General features: G+C 51.7%; 1 protein-coding gene across 1 annotated transcript; it reads left to right on the top strand.

Annotated features, from left to right (window-relative positions):
- Positions 1 to 3697: 3697 nt before the first annotated feature.
- Positions 3698 to 8286, top strand: Lypd3 (LY6/PLAUR domain containing 3). Its single transcript, XM_052157768.1, has 5 exons — positions 3698 to 3782; positions 4215 to 4346; positions 5442 to 5612; positions 5921 to 6082; positions 7306 to 8286. The coding sequence occupies exons 1-5, from the start codon at positions 3698 to 3700 to the stop codon at positions 7812 to 7814; spliced, it is 1059 nt and encodes a 352-aa protein (XP_052013728.1). The 3' UTR covers positions 7815 to 8286.
- Positions 8287 to 15135: the final 6849 nt, after the last annotated feature.

Below are 15135 nucleotides of genomic sequence, written 5' to 3'. Positions count from 1 at the left end.
AAGGAGTGCTCAGCACAGAGCCAGTGTTCCGTGACAACAGGCGCGTTCCTCACCTTAGGAGAGCGCTGAAGAGAATATAGTTTCTGGCACAAAGCAAATGCTTGATTCTTGGGTATGATTACCATTCGTGTCATGTTGTCATTATTGTTAGAGGATGAGATTTATAACAAGAAAGATCAGAAAATGGACTTAGAAACCTCCTGCTTTCACTCCCCCTTTTATGTACTGAAGATTGAACCCTGGAACTCATGAAAACTAAGCAAGAGAGCTACCGCTAAGCCACACCCCCAGCCCCTCATTGGGGATTCTAGGCGGGGCTCTACCACTGAGCCACGCCCCATCCCCTCACTAGGGGATTCTAGGCAGGGGCTCTACCACTGAGCCACGCCCCCAGCCCCTCATTGTGCGATTCTAGGCGGGGCTCTACCACTGAGCCACGCCCCCAGCCCCCTCACTGGGGATTCTAGGCGGGGCTCTACCACTGAGCCACGCCCCCAGCCTCTCACTGGATTCTAGCAAGCGGTGTACTGCTGAGCTACTTGAAGCTGAGCCACACCTTTAGGCTTCCCTTCCATTTGATTCATCAGTAATCCCTGCTAGTTCTTCCTCTTAAAAATGTTTTGGATTATTTTTTTCTCTCTCGCTCCAGTGTCTCATGTAGCACAGGCTGACCCAGAACTTGCTTTATAGCTTATGAAGGCCTTGAACTCTGCATTTACCATGTGCTGGGATTCCAGGCTGGATCGCCAGTCCTGGCTAGAAAGATAAATTTGTAGAGATACTGTGTGGTGGTTTGGGCAGCAGTTCCAGGAAGCGAGGATTTGCTCTGCACTGGATCCTGTCACAGAACAAGGACAGAGTTGGAGTCTTCATGAATCTGATTTACGCATCAGGAAGAGCGAAGCTAGGCTTAAGCCGTAACTTATAGTAACACAATAACCTGAGCGGCTGCTCGTGTTCCCCGGAATGTGGGCTTGCAGAGTCACATCACGACTGGTGTAATGATCTTGCTTGTTCCTGTGTACAGCCGTATGGTGGTCTTGCTTTTGCATACATACACAAGTGACCCTGACCTCGGTCACGGTGCTGTGAGATCATTTATGTCCACTACAAACCGCATGGCTCCTACGTTAACAGGGACAATTCCTGACAGTTCCTTGATCTTTCTCTCTGCTCCCCGACGCCCCAGACAGGATCTCACATAGCCCAGGCTGGCCTCAAATTTCCTGTGGGACTGAGGATAAACTTTATATCCTCCTGCCTCCACCTCCGTTGTATTCGTTTTTTTTTTCTTTTTTTCTTTTCTTTCCTTTTTTTCCCAGCTCTGGGGATAGAAGTTGGGCTTTGTCCATGACAGGCAAGCTATCAAACTTTCCTTTTTAATTTGGAAAACTGCCCTGTGGCTCCAGTCTTCTTGGGTCCTTTGTCAAGCCTGGAGAGGAGTCTGAAATACGGTGTCACTATGTAGCCCAGGCTGGCTTCAAACTCAACGCAATCCTACTGTCAGACTTCCTGAGTCTGGGATTTTAAGCATGAGCCGTTGTGCCTAGCCCTCCCTTCCTTCCCACCCCTGCGCTCCTCCCCGTTCTTGTCCTTATTACTCTGGTTTGTCTACAGGCTCCTTGTATAGGGGCTGCGATTCCGTCTCATTACATTTATTTACTCACTAGTTAGAGGATATGTTGTGCTGCAGATATGTGGAAGGCAGAAGATACCTTTTAGGAAGGAATTTTTGCTTTTCTCTTTCTACGATGATGTGGGTCCCAGGGATCCAACTCAGGTCCCGGGGTTTGGAGCAAGTGTTTTTACACTCCGAACCACCTCACCCCGTCCCCTCGAGACAGTCTCTCTATGCGGCCCAGACTCAGGTCAAACTTCCGTCCTGTCTCTGTCTCCTACGTGCCAAGACTATAGGATTGTGCCACCAGGCCCCTCAACTCAGCTCCCTCGAGGTTTTTTTTTTGAAGAATAACATACATCCAGCGAGGTTCCTAAGTATGCAGCTCAACAATCCTGTACATCACAGGCGCACAGAGGCCACCCTCCTAGATGGAGATAGAAGACTGACCCTCTGGATCAAGACTCTCTCTGACGGAACCTTTGTTCATTTTCTAAATCAGCCTCTTTCTGTGGGCTAGTTTGGTTTGTTTCAGAGCTCCATATGAACAAAGCAAAGTCACACTGTGCGATGCCTGACTGCTGGTCTCTTTGAGTCTCTGTTTTAAGGATCTGGCTATGTAGCTGTATAGACCACCCACTGAGCCTTTCCACTGCCGCACAATGGTGCATGGGGTGAAGGGACCACTCTTGGTTTTTCCATTTGTTTTCTTCCTTCCTTCCCTCCCTCTCTCCCTCCTTTCCTCTCTCCCTCCCTCTTTTCTTTCTTTCTTCCTTCCTTCCTTCCTTCCTTCCTTCCTTCCTTCCTTCCTTCCTTTCTTTCTTTCTTTCTTTCTTTCTTTCTTTCTTTCTTTCTTTCTTTCTTTCTTTCTTTCTTTCTTTCTTTCTTTCTTTCTTTCTCTCTATTTAATTTAGTGAGATGATATTGGGGATGGAACCTGGGGCTTCATTCATGCTAGTTGAATGCTCTACCACTAAACCTTAAGTACTATTTGATCTCTCCTTGTGGGATTCTCGGCAGGGGCTCTACCACTGAGCCACGCCCCCAGCCCCTCACTGGGGGATTCTAGGCGGGGCTCTACCACTGAGCCACGCCCCCAGCCCCTCACTGGGGGATTCTAGGCGGGGCTCTACCACTGAGCCACGCCCCCAGCCCCTCTGCTGACTCCTAGGGCACTATCCTAGCTCTCCAGTCACTTTTTTTTTTTAATTTAAGGGACTTATTGCAGAACCCAGGGCACAATAGGTGTTCAAGACTTGTTTTCAATTTTTATTCATTGAGACCTTCAGCCACGTATGCAATGTATTTTGATTCTATATACCTTTTTCATCACATTTCCATAGATACCTGCTATTACTTCGCAGCTTAGCCATATTGAAAAGTCTACTCAGTTCTCCATTCCAACTCTGCTTGCAGCTCTTATGCATATCCCTCCAGAGCCTTAATCGCTTGTAAATTATAACTGACTTGTTTGTTTTGGCTTCTTGAGATAAGATCTCTCTCTGCAGTTCAGTGAGGCCTGGAATCACCGTGCCTCAAACTCACGGCCATCCTCCTGCCTCAGCCCCGTGAGTGCTGTGATTACAGGCATGAGTCACCACGCCTGACTTGTAAATAACAGTTTCCCCAATTATTTAATTAATATCTGTATGTGCCATCAGACTGGGAGCTCTGCGAAGACACATGGAGGTTCTGCCTCAGGGGTCTCCAATCCCAGGCGAAGGCAGGCAGGTGTATCGCATTAGTTCAGGACCCTAGCAGACTCTGAATGCCCCTGTCTCTCTTTGAACCCTAGTACTCCCTGTGTCTGAAACCCACACATACTTTTATCCAGGGGACTGGAGGGAACCTCTACTCCCGCCCGCCCTTTCCCTCCTTGGCAAGGGCACAGGGCAGGGGCCCGCTCTCACTGGGTGACGCACCTAGAGGCGGGCCCGCCCCACAGCGGACGCTGAGTTGGCCTGGTTGGGCAAGGCCAGGGTTGCCTGGGGGTAGGTTACTCATCTGAGGCTCAGGTAAGAGGGCCCGGGTTGGAAGGTGGCACACCCAGGGGGGACGCGGAGAGAGCAGGACGCAGCTATGGATGCTGCCAAGAGAGGAGATACACAACCAGTGATGTGGACCACCAGATGGCTGCTGCTGCTACCGCTACTGCTGTGTGAAGGTGGGTGTGTTGCCAGGAAGGCAGAGTCGGGGCCCCATGGAAGAGAATTCCCCAGCTCTTCCCAGAAAGTCCTTTAAGAAAAGTTGAACACAGCCAAAGACAGTTCAGCTGCGCCTGCCCTGGGCAGAGGGGCTGTAAGGAAGTTCTCCCACACTGATCAGGCATCTGAGAGAGGCACCCCTTCCCCACCCTGGGATTGGGGCTGGGATCCCCTTCCTCGGGCATAGGCAGCTAGGAAAGGGAAAAGCTCCCAGTGCAGGCGCAGGGGTAGAAGGAAAAAGGTCAGTGTGTCCTGCACCCCGAAACTTGTGGGAGGGTTTCTACTGCTATTCTGGGTGCACCCCGGGACAGCGGCCTCTGGGAATGGTGTTGTCTTTGCGGGGAGAAGGCTTTAACGAAGACCTCTGGGTTCTGCCCCGCCCTCACCCGCAGGAACACAAGCCCTGGAGTGTTACAGCTGCGTACAGAAGGCGGATGACGGATGCTCTCCGCACAGGATGAAGACAGTCAAATGCGGTCCTGGAGTGGACGTCTGTACCGAGGCCGTGGGGGCGGTGGAGACCAGTAAGTGCTACCCACCCGGTGGTCCCTGACTGCCCTTTCCCGACTCCTCCAGTGTGGCTCCGTCTCCTTAGAGACCTTTCAGGTCCTGGCCACGCCTTTCCCTTTCAGCCCTCGCTGAGACCCCGAAGCACAGACGCGCCCTTCTTTCTTTGGGCTTAGGCAGGTAGACAGACAGAAGACGGGGAGCCGGGGCGAAGTCGGGGGGTGGGGTTGGCAACCTGTACAGGACGGAGACCTTTACCACTTTCCCTCAGTCCCTACAGGAAAGCTTGCCCACCAACACAGATTATTATTTAGTGGGACGAGTCCTTTGAAAGGGATCACCGAGGTTCCTAGTCAGACTCCATCTATCCTGAAAGCCTCTAAGTTTCCAGACCCCTTACTCAGGAATCCCGACTTCCCCCAAGTCAGATACAGGGCCTCCTCTCTATGCATCCGTGTGAAGAAGTTGTGGTCTGAACTCAGGCCCAGGACACACATGCTGGATACCACCCCACACCTCAGCCCCCTTTAAGTTTGTATTTTTAAACAGGGTCTCGCTCAATTGTTCAGTTCGGCCCTTGAACTCACTATGAAGTTCGGGCAGTCCCTTGTGGTCGTGAGTCTCCTGCCTCAGCCTCCTGGGTCACCTGGTAGCCTTTGGGGGCGGCAGGATCTCTTTCTGCAGTACAAGCTAAACTGGAGCTCCAGACCCCACCTGCTTCAGTCTCCCCAGGAGCTGGGGTCGCAGGCTTGTACCACCACGTTTGTCTCCTAGCCTTTCTTTTAAACCTCTTTTCTCCCAGTCTTTTCATTGGCTCCTTCTGAAACTACTTTCTGAGGCTCCTCCCCCTTTTGGCGTAGTCATTGAGGCTTCAGTTTGAGCCCCGCTCTCCAGGCTGTTTGTCAATCATCCTGTTCTCCTTGGACTGTATGCTTTGAAGCTCTTCTCTTCGCCCACGTCGCCCTCCCTCCACCTGTAGCTCTCTACCAGAGATCTGCTCTCTTTGGGGGTCCCCGTCTGCTGACCCCGGCCTGGCCATCCAGGAGTATTGTTCATTCAAAGCTCCGCCCACCGGCCCCGCCTGTTCTGACCCCACCCGTTCTCCTCCGCAGTCCACGGGCAATTCTCTGTGGCGGTGCGGGGCTGCGGTTCCGGAATCCCCGGCAAGAACGACCGCGGACTGGACCTGCACGGGCTCCTGGCCTTCTTTCAGCTACAGCAGTGCGGCGAGGACCGATGCAACGCCAAACTCAACCTCACTTTACGAGGCCTCAACCCTGCAGGTCGGTCGCGGGCGGAGCCACACTAGGGCTGGGAGCTAAGGCTACTGCAAGCCGAGGCAGGGCTGCGGAGGTGGCGGGGTTGAAGACTGCAGAAGTCAATGTTGTATGCGCTTCAGCTCCATCTTGGGGGTGGGGCTAGGAGTTAAGGGGTGGAGTCACAGGTACAGCTGGCTCCTTGAGCTGTGTTTGTCTGGATTGCTCTGCAGAACAGGCTGGCCTTGGACCTGCGATCTTTCTGCCCTAGCTTCCAAAGTAGACCTTCGCACCCTCTTGACTCTTCCTTTTCTGTTTCTGTACACCCTCTGCAGGCAATGAGAGTGCATATAAGCCTAACGGCGCAGAGTGCTACAGCTGTGTGGGGCTGAGCCGCGAGAAATGCCAGGGCACCATGCCGCCGGTCGTGGACTGCTACAACGCCAGTGGCCGTGTCTACAAGGGCTGCTTCGATGGTAACGTCACTTTGACGGCAGGTGAGCCAGCCCTCTGAAGGAGCTTGAGACCTGTAGGAGTTGTGATAGCTGTCCTGCGGGAAGCGCTTCATCTAAAGGCTCACCCTTCTGCCCTCCCCCAACTCCAAACACTGGGGACTGCTTTTAACTTGTCTTGTTCTACAGCATCATGGGAAATGTAGGCTGTAGACTACCGCTATGGACTAGTGTACTTGCAGAGAGAGAGAGAGAGAGAGAGAGAGAGAGAGAGAGAGAGAGAGAGAGAGAGAGAGAGAGAGAGAGAAACATGCTTGTAGAAGACTGCAGGATACACAATGGAAGACCATGAACTAAGACTTGGGTTAAAATTTATAAGCTTTTTCCCTGTGTGACTTGGGAAATCCGGTTTGAGCCTTGAAAATTCAGGTGTCCTACTTGTTCCACAATATTATAGAGTGTAGTTCAGAGCTGGAGACATAGGTTCAGTGGTAGAGCCCTGCCTAGAATCCCCCAGGGAGGAGCTAGGGGCGTGGCTCAGTGTAGAGCCCTGCCTAGAATCCCCCAGGGAGGGGCTGGGGGCGTGACTCAGTGGTAGAGCCCCTGCCTAGAATCCCCCAATAAGGGGCTGGGGGTGTGGCTCAGTGGTAGCGCCCCTGCCTAGAATCCCCCAGTAAGGGGCTGGGGGCGTGGCTCAGTGGTAGCGCCCCTGCCTAGAATCCCCCAGTAAGGGGCTGGGGGCGTGGCCCAGTGGTAGCGCCCCTGCCTAGAATCCCCCAGTAAGGGGCTGGGGGCGTGGCTCAGTGGTAGAGCCTCTGCCTAGAGTCCCCTAGCGAGGGGCTGGCTGGTACTCACTCCGTGGCAGGTGAAGCTTTTTCAATTTTTTCTAGTACCAGGTGTTTCTCAGGAGCTTCTAAGACTAAGTTTAACAGGGAGCTGAGAGAGGCAAAGGCAGGGTTATGTTCGAGTTTTGCTCACGGATGCATCTCTGTTAATGCCTCTGTTCCAAGACAAATCTGGAGCTTGGATTCCACGCTTCTCAAAGCATTTTGCGGGGATACAGTCCATCGTGAGCGGGTGCCAGCAGCACAATGCTTTGCAGAAAGCGGGGCCAGAGTTAAGGTGCTCGGACACATGAGTGCACAGCCTTCTGTCTCATCTCGGGGGTTCACTGCTCCTGTCTTATTCCAGAAGTAACTAGACTTTATCTGGGCTGTGCCAACGCCGATTTATCCAGTGACAGACCTTTCTGTGTCTCCCTCTTGCAGCCAATGTGACCGTGTCCTTACCTGTCCGAGGCTGCGTCCAGGACGAGACCTGCACCCGGGATGGGGTGACGGGTCCAGGATTCACACTCAGCGGCTCCTGCTGTCAGGGCTCCCGCTGTAACTCTGACCTTCGCAACAAGACCTATTTCTCCCCTCGAATCCCACCCCTAGTCCTGCTGCCCCCTCCAACCACCCCAGCCCCATCCACTCGGGCCCAGAACTCCTCCGGCATGACCTCTCCACCAGCCCCAACCGCGACCACCTCTACCATCAAGCCCACCACCGCCCAAGCCAGCCACACTTCTCCTCCACAGGAAGCCGAACTCGAAGTCATACAGGAGGAGGGGTCTCGGATGACTGGAGGTGCTGTGGAGCACCAAGACCGTAGCAATATGGGGACCTATCCGGGAAAAGGTGGGGCCCAAATCCCAGCTAACGGAGGCTCTGGCGCTCTGGGGTCCTGGTTGTCAGCAGTTCTGTTGACTGTGGTTGCTGGCGCGTTGCTGTGAACGTCTCATCTAGAAACGTCCATCTCACCTTGTTTCCCTGGCCCCGTGGTACCACCTCTTTCCATTTCCCACTTGACTGGACTGGCTCCGCCCCCATCCTGCAGCTGTCCCAGTTCCAACCAGTTTGCAGCTTCCGGAAACAGTCTATACTGTTGTAAATACTCCGCTGGGGTGGCCCTGGTTTTTTAATGCGGCCATAGCATTCCCCCTGATGGTGACCAGGACAGAGGGAAGAGAAATCTATTGGCTGAGAGAGGCCCGGAGAGTCCACAGCAGGCTCCTCTTCCTGTTTTCCTGACCAGACTGAAAGATGACCTCTGCGCGCTGTGCTAGCCCAGCGGCAGTCTGTGCGGAAATCTGGTCGCCTGGAGACTCCGAACAACTCCAGGACATGGTCTCGCCTCTGGCCCCTCTATGAGTTCTGTCTGGCACAGGAAGGCGTCAATAAAGATTTAGTTACTTTGTATAGTGAGTTTATATAAATCTCTTTCATCTTTCATTATCAAGGTTTTTTTTTGTGTGTGTGTTTTTCAAAACGGAGCTAAGGGCAGCCTATTCTTATGTAGTGAGCTCTAGGACAGCCAAGGTTAGACAGCAACAAACAACAACAACAAAAAAACCAAACAAGCTGTTGTGATGGATTGTTGGGTAACAGGTTCTTGTTACCAAGCCTAAGAATTTCAGTTCTTCTGTGAAGCCCACATGGTGGGGAAAATACTCACTTGTCCTCCGACCCCCACTTGTGTGCCATACAGACAAAATAAGTAAATACATGTTACAAGGAAACTGCGCGTGAACAGGAGGGAAGTAGGACCACTGACCACCCGCACAGCCTCAGTCCTCGTATTGTTAGGAAGGCGTGTGGGCGGCGGTTAAAGTGTGGATCTGAACCGCACACGGTCTGCCAGCCTGTGAGCCCAGCATTCAGGAGGCTGAGCAGGATGGCTGAGAGTCTGGGACCTGAGCTACATAGAGAGTTCCAGACCAGCATGGGTTACATCACGAAATGCTGTCTAAACCAGTGGGTCTCAACACTTTAATCCAATTCCTGTGTTGTGGTGACCCCTAACTGTAGATTATTTCATTGCTACGCCATAACTGTAATTTTGCTACTGTTATGAACTGTAATGTAAATATCTAACATGCAGAATCTCTGATATGTGACCCCTACGAAACCCCCCCACCCCGAAGGGGGTCACGAGACACAGGTTGAGAATAGAAACTTCTGATTCTAAATCATAGAATTCAAATCCTGCCTGAATTCAAATCCTGTCCTGCCAGGTATCATCAGGAAAATGTAGAACATTCTGTCCCTCTTTGCCTAAATGTTATTTATTTATATTTGGCTCTTTTTTTTTTTTTGTATTGAAAGAGGGTCTCATTGTGTAGCCCTGGCTGGCCTGAAATTGATTCATAAACCAGGGAAGCCTTGAACTTTGAGACAGAACTTTACCACGCATCTTCTACTAGCCTTGAACTCAGTCTCTGAAGTGCTGGGGTTACAGGTCTGCACCCCACTTTAGCTTCATTTTGAAAAGAGGTGATCTAGAAAGTAAAGACATAAGAGGTTTGGCGGGAGAAGAAGCTGGATGCAGTGATACATTGTTATAATCCCAGCTGTAAGGGGTAGAGAGAGAAGTTCTAGGAGACAGACCGACAGACAGGCAGCCGAGAAGTCCCGGATAATGACAGATCCTATCTCAAAAAGCAAGGTGGGGGTCTGCAGGGACCACTCAAGGGTTAAGAGCACATGCTGCTCTTGAGGACCCAGCTGTGCCGGTGAGAACCTTCAACAACACCAGCTCTAGTCGCGCTCTCTTCTGGCCTCTTCAGGTACTGCATGGGCTCAGTGCACAGAGGCAGATGAAACACTCAATACACTTAAAAATAAATCTTAAAAAATAAAGGTGGACAGTGCCTGACACACCACACACACACACACACACACACCCACAGAGACACCCCCACAGACCTACACACATACACACACACAGACCCCCCACAGACCTACACACATACACACACACACACACACAGACCCCCCCACAGAGACACCCCCACAGACCTACACACATACACACACACATACACACACACACAGACCTACACACACACACACACACACACAGACCTACACACACACACACACACTGAGAGACACCCCCACAGACCTACACACATACACACACACACACACAGACCTACACACACACACAGAGAGACACCCCTACAGACCTACACACATACACATACACACACCGAGAGACACCCCCACAGACCTACACACATACACACACACACACCGAGAGACACCCCCACAGACCTACACACATGCACACACACACACACACACAGACCTACACACACACACACACACACACACACACCGAGAGACACCCCCACAAACCTACACACATACACACACACATACACACACACACAGACCTACACACACACACACACATACACACACACACAGACCTACACACACGCACATACCGAGAGACACCCCCACAGACCTACACACACACACACATACAGACACACAGACCCACACACAGAATATTAGGGAACACTCAGGGATGGGTGCCGAACACCAAGGCGAGGTATCTTGGAGAGGATCCCTGTGACCAAATCTAGGACAAATGGAAGATCAAAATAAAAAACTTTAGCAAAGACCCATAATCCACCAAACTAGCAAGAACCCATCGGGAAAGACATGGGTTTGTACGGAAGGAAATAGGCGCCAACGCTGATATAAATAAGGAAATAATCAGGGCGTCACAGTTCGTGTCAATCTAGATGGATGGAGAGGGACTCTCAGCTCAGGCCCGGCCGCCATCGGCTTGGCCCGTGAGCATGTCTGTGGGATGTTTTCGTGATTGCTGGTTCAGACCGGAGGGTCCAGTGGCAGTGGTATCCCCAGGCAGATGGGCCTGGGATTGATAAGCAGGAGAGTTGGGAAAGCCACAGAGAGCAGGAGACGGCAGCAGGACTCCTGGGCGGTCTCTGCTTCAGCTCCTGCCTCCAGGCTCCTGTCTGGGCTTCCCCTGATGATAGACTGTAGTGTGGATGTACAAGCCAAGTAAACCTCTCCTCCCTCAAGTTTCTCTCCATCGATGTCCTCTCAGGGTTAGGGCACTGGGGGTGGTGCACACCGGTGAGGAGGGGGCAGGAGGATCAGGCATTCAAGGCCGACTTGGACTCAGTAAGACCCTGTCTATAAATGAGTAAGTGGATGAATGGATGAGATGAAAAGACATTGGCAAGGGAGGTGACTCAATAGGACACTCGCCTTAGGACACATGAAGGCTTGGCTTCGAACCCCAGCACACCATTAAACTGGGTGAGTTGTTTCATACCTGTGATGCACTTGGGAGGAGAAGGCAGAAACATCAGGGCATTTCAGGTCATCCTTGGCCTCATAGTGAGTTGGAGGTTAGCCTGGGCTACAATGAGACCCTACAACAAATGAAAAAGAAAATCCCTTCCTTATTTATTTTGGGTTTGTGTGTGTGTGTGTGTGTGTGTGTGTGTGTGGCCCTGGCTGTCCTGGAACTGGCTCTGTAGACCATGCTGGCCTCGACCTCAGAGATCTCCCTGCCTTTGCCTCCTGAGTGCTGGGATTGAAGGTGTGCACCACCACCTGGCAGGAAGTTATTTCTCGTGATCAAAAGTCAACTAACGAAAACAGATGACATATCCAGGCAGGCATGGACATAATACCTGATAGACTCAGCTCTTGAGAGTCTGAGCAGAAAGACTGAAAATCCAAGGCCGGCCCAGGTGACAAAGGTGCGTGTCTCAAAAACCGGAAGAGCAGGGGCTGGGAGATGGTTTAGTTGGTGCATGAGGCTTAAGTTTGGATCCCCAGGACCCAGGTAAAAGCTTACTGTGGTGTGCCCTGTAAGAGGGGAGGTAGGGACAGGTCGATTTCCTGACCTTACTGGCTGGTCTAGCCATGTTCAGTGAGAGATCATGTCTCAAAGTGGGAGGCAGAGGCAGGAGGATCCCTGAGTTCAAGGCCAGCCTGGTCTATGGAGCAACTTCCAGGACAGCCAGGGCGATACAGAAAAACCCTGTCTCAAAACAAAAGTAAAAACAACAACAACAACAACAAACAACAAAAACCCAAAACAATCCCCCCCCACACACACAAAACCAAAACAAAATGGGAGATGATTGAAGAAGGCAGTTCAAGTTGAGCCCTGGCTACCATAACTCACGTACACGTTCATGTGCCCACACCCACATGAACACAAACATGTGCATGCATTTACACTGACCACACACACACACACACACACACACACACACACACACACACACACATGCAGTGCTAAGTTTTGTCATCCCGACACAAGCTAGAGTCACTAGGGAAAAGGGAGCATCAATTAAGGGATTACCTCCCTCAGATTGGCCTGTGGACCTGCAGGCTGAGTGGGAGGATTTAAGCCACCGTGTGCAGTGCCACCCTTGGGCAGGGAGTCCTGGTTGTGTAATGAGGAAGATGCACGAGCCACAGGCGTGAGCCAGTGAGTGGCGTTCCTCTGCTTTGGGGCCTGACTCGAGTTCCTGATTTGACATCCCTCTGTGAGGGCAGTAAACTGAAACAGACCTTTTCCTTCCCAAGTTGCTTTTGGAAATATCTGGCCAGGCAGTGCTGGCCCACACCTTTAATCTCAGCACTCAGGAGGTAGAGACAGGCAGATCTCTGTGAGTTCAAAGCCAGCCTGGTCTACATCAGGAGCTCCAGGACAGCCAGGGCTACACAGAGAAACCCTGTCTCGAAAACCAAACCAAACCAACCAACCAAAAAACCATGATGGAAATAACCCTCATCAGAACAACCACCAGTCCAGTAGAAAACCATTAACTGATGCCCACACCGCAGGCACAGGATGCACCCACGGGCTCCATTTAGATGGTCTGTAGATGCTTGTACACAACATAGATGGAAATAGTGATTTCAGAGGAAAAACACGACCACAGCCACCTGAACCAAGTAATCAAGGGCGTGCAGAGCCACGGGACAGACAGACAGACACCACGTGGGTTGCACAGGGCAGAAAAGACATGCAGATCCTGACTGTAAGCACGGGGACACGGCCGACAAGACCCAGCTGTTCAGGAAGGGTGGATGATCCGTAGTAGAGCTGACTGAAACACTTGCAAAAAAATGTTGTGGGAAGGGGCTGGGGCCTGAATTCATATGCATCACACACACAATATTACCATAAACAAAATTCAGATTAAAAAAATCCCAGCAGAGGGGCTGCAGAGATGGCTCAGTGCTTAAGAGCCCTGGCTGCTCTTGCGGAGAGGACACAGGTTCGATCCCAGCCCCCACATGGTGGCTCACAAACAGCCATTACTCCAGGTTCAGGGATCTGATGTCCTCTCAACCTCTGCATGCGCGAGGCATGCAGAACATTCATACAAGTAAAATAAGGAAATGCATGCTGGAAAACCCTCAAGAACTGACACACGTTCATTCGTGTTCAGGTAAGAGTTTCTATGTGTGCACTGTGTGCATTTAAGAGACACACTGAAGTGTATTCCGGGCGAAAGGGGCAATGTGTCAATCACTTTCAGACTGTTCAGAATAAAAAATATATATTATTAGGGAACTGAATATATATAGGGCATATGATAGCTTATTTTTAGATAGTCTTCCTATAAAGACCCTTCTGGCTCAGACTTTTAAGTTCTGAGAGATATATAAGAATTCTTTGAGCCAGGTGGCAGTGGCGATGGCGGTGGCGGTGGCGGTGGCAGCAGAGGCGAATCCCAGCACTTGGGAGGCAGAGGCAGGCAGATTTCTGAGTTCGAGGCCAGCCTGGTCTACACAGTGAGTTCCATGACAGCCAGGGCAACACAGAGAAACCTTGTCTCGAAAAACCAAACCAATCAACCAAACAAAAAAAAATCCAAAAACCAAAAACCAAAAACCAACTAAACCAAAAACCCCAAAATACCAACAAAACGAAACAAAAAAAAACCAAGAATTCTTTGCATGTTTGTTTGTTTATTTAAGACGGGGTTTCTCTGTGTAACTCTGGCTGTCCTCCACACCCTTTGTAGATCAGGCTGGCCTGGAACTGGCAGATTATCCTCCCTCTGCCTCCTGAGTTGCTGGAAATAAAGGCCTGAGCCACCACGACTAACATTTCTGCTAATTTTTTAAAGACTTATTGTAACTTTGTGTATACGTGCATGTATGAGAATGTGCGTCAGAGCGCCCTGGAAATGGAGTCACAGGTGTCCGTGAGCCAGTGTGGAAGCTGGGACCCGCACTCAGGTCCTCCGCAAAGGTCAGACATGCCCTTCACCCCTCCCCGGTCTCTCTGTCCAACCATTCCCTTTGGAAGGGGTTTGTTTTTGGTAGTTTTGGACATTTCCCTGGCCCTCACAGGCAGGTTATTTTTCCCTAGGCCCCACCCACATAGGCCCCATCATTAAGATAGATGCAGTTGTCAGTGAACTGTAATCCTAATTGCCGTGATGAATGGCAGGCTAAACTTCCCAGTGGGCAGGGCGGGGGTTGCATTTATGCTGAAATCCGTGTCTGTCCTAGGCTCGCATTGCATCAAGAGGAAGCTGGGCAGGCAGTTTGCATCCTGTTTTTACTGCCTAGGTGAACCGGGCAGGTGACTTCACCTCTGCGTGCCCACTGTCTCCGCTGTGGAATCACATGGGCTTCCAGGCGCCAGCGTGAGCCTCAGCGTGCCAATTCTGCAGCAGAGGAGCACGGACAGCTACTGTTGGGTCCAGTCTGCTGTGCTGGGTCGTTTTCTCTGCTTGTATCTCCCAGACAACACACACATTGCCTGTCCCCGAAACACACGGCGGGGGGGTGGGGGGGGAGAGGGGGATTTGCGTGCCAAGCTCCTGAGTCAGAAATGTTCAGGGTAGGATGTGGCTTAGCTGGCTGAGTGCTTGCCTAGAATATAGGCTGAAGATGTAGCTCAGGGGTGGAGCCCCGCCTAGAATCCCCCAGTGAGGGACTGGGGGCGTGGCTCAGTGGTAGAGCCCCGCCTAGAATCCCCCAGTGAGGGGCTGGGGGCGTGGCTCAGTGGTAGAGCCCCTGCCTAGAATCCCCCAGTGAGGGGCTGGGGCGTGGCTCAGTGGTAGAGCCCCTGCCTAGAATCCCCCAGAGAGGGGCTGGGGGCGTGGCTCAGTGGTAGAGCCCCTGCCTAGAATCCCCCAGTGAGGGGCTGGGGCGTGGCTCAGTGGTAGAGCCCCTGTCTTGTGTAAGACTTGGTGTTTCATGCCCAGCTCCACAAAAGAAAACCAGTTAACTAGATAAACAATGCATACG

This window comes from Apodemus sylvaticus, chromosome 1, assembly GCF_947179515.1.
Source record: "Apodemus sylvaticus chromosome 1, mApoSyl1.1, whole genome shotgun sequence".
Taxonomy (NCBI): Eukaryota; Metazoa; Chordata; class Mammalia; order Rodentia; family Muridae; genus Apodemus; species Apodemus sylvaticus.
The sequence above is the reverse complement of the archived record's forward strand: the minus strand, read 5'-3'. Positions and strand labels throughout refer to the sequence as shown.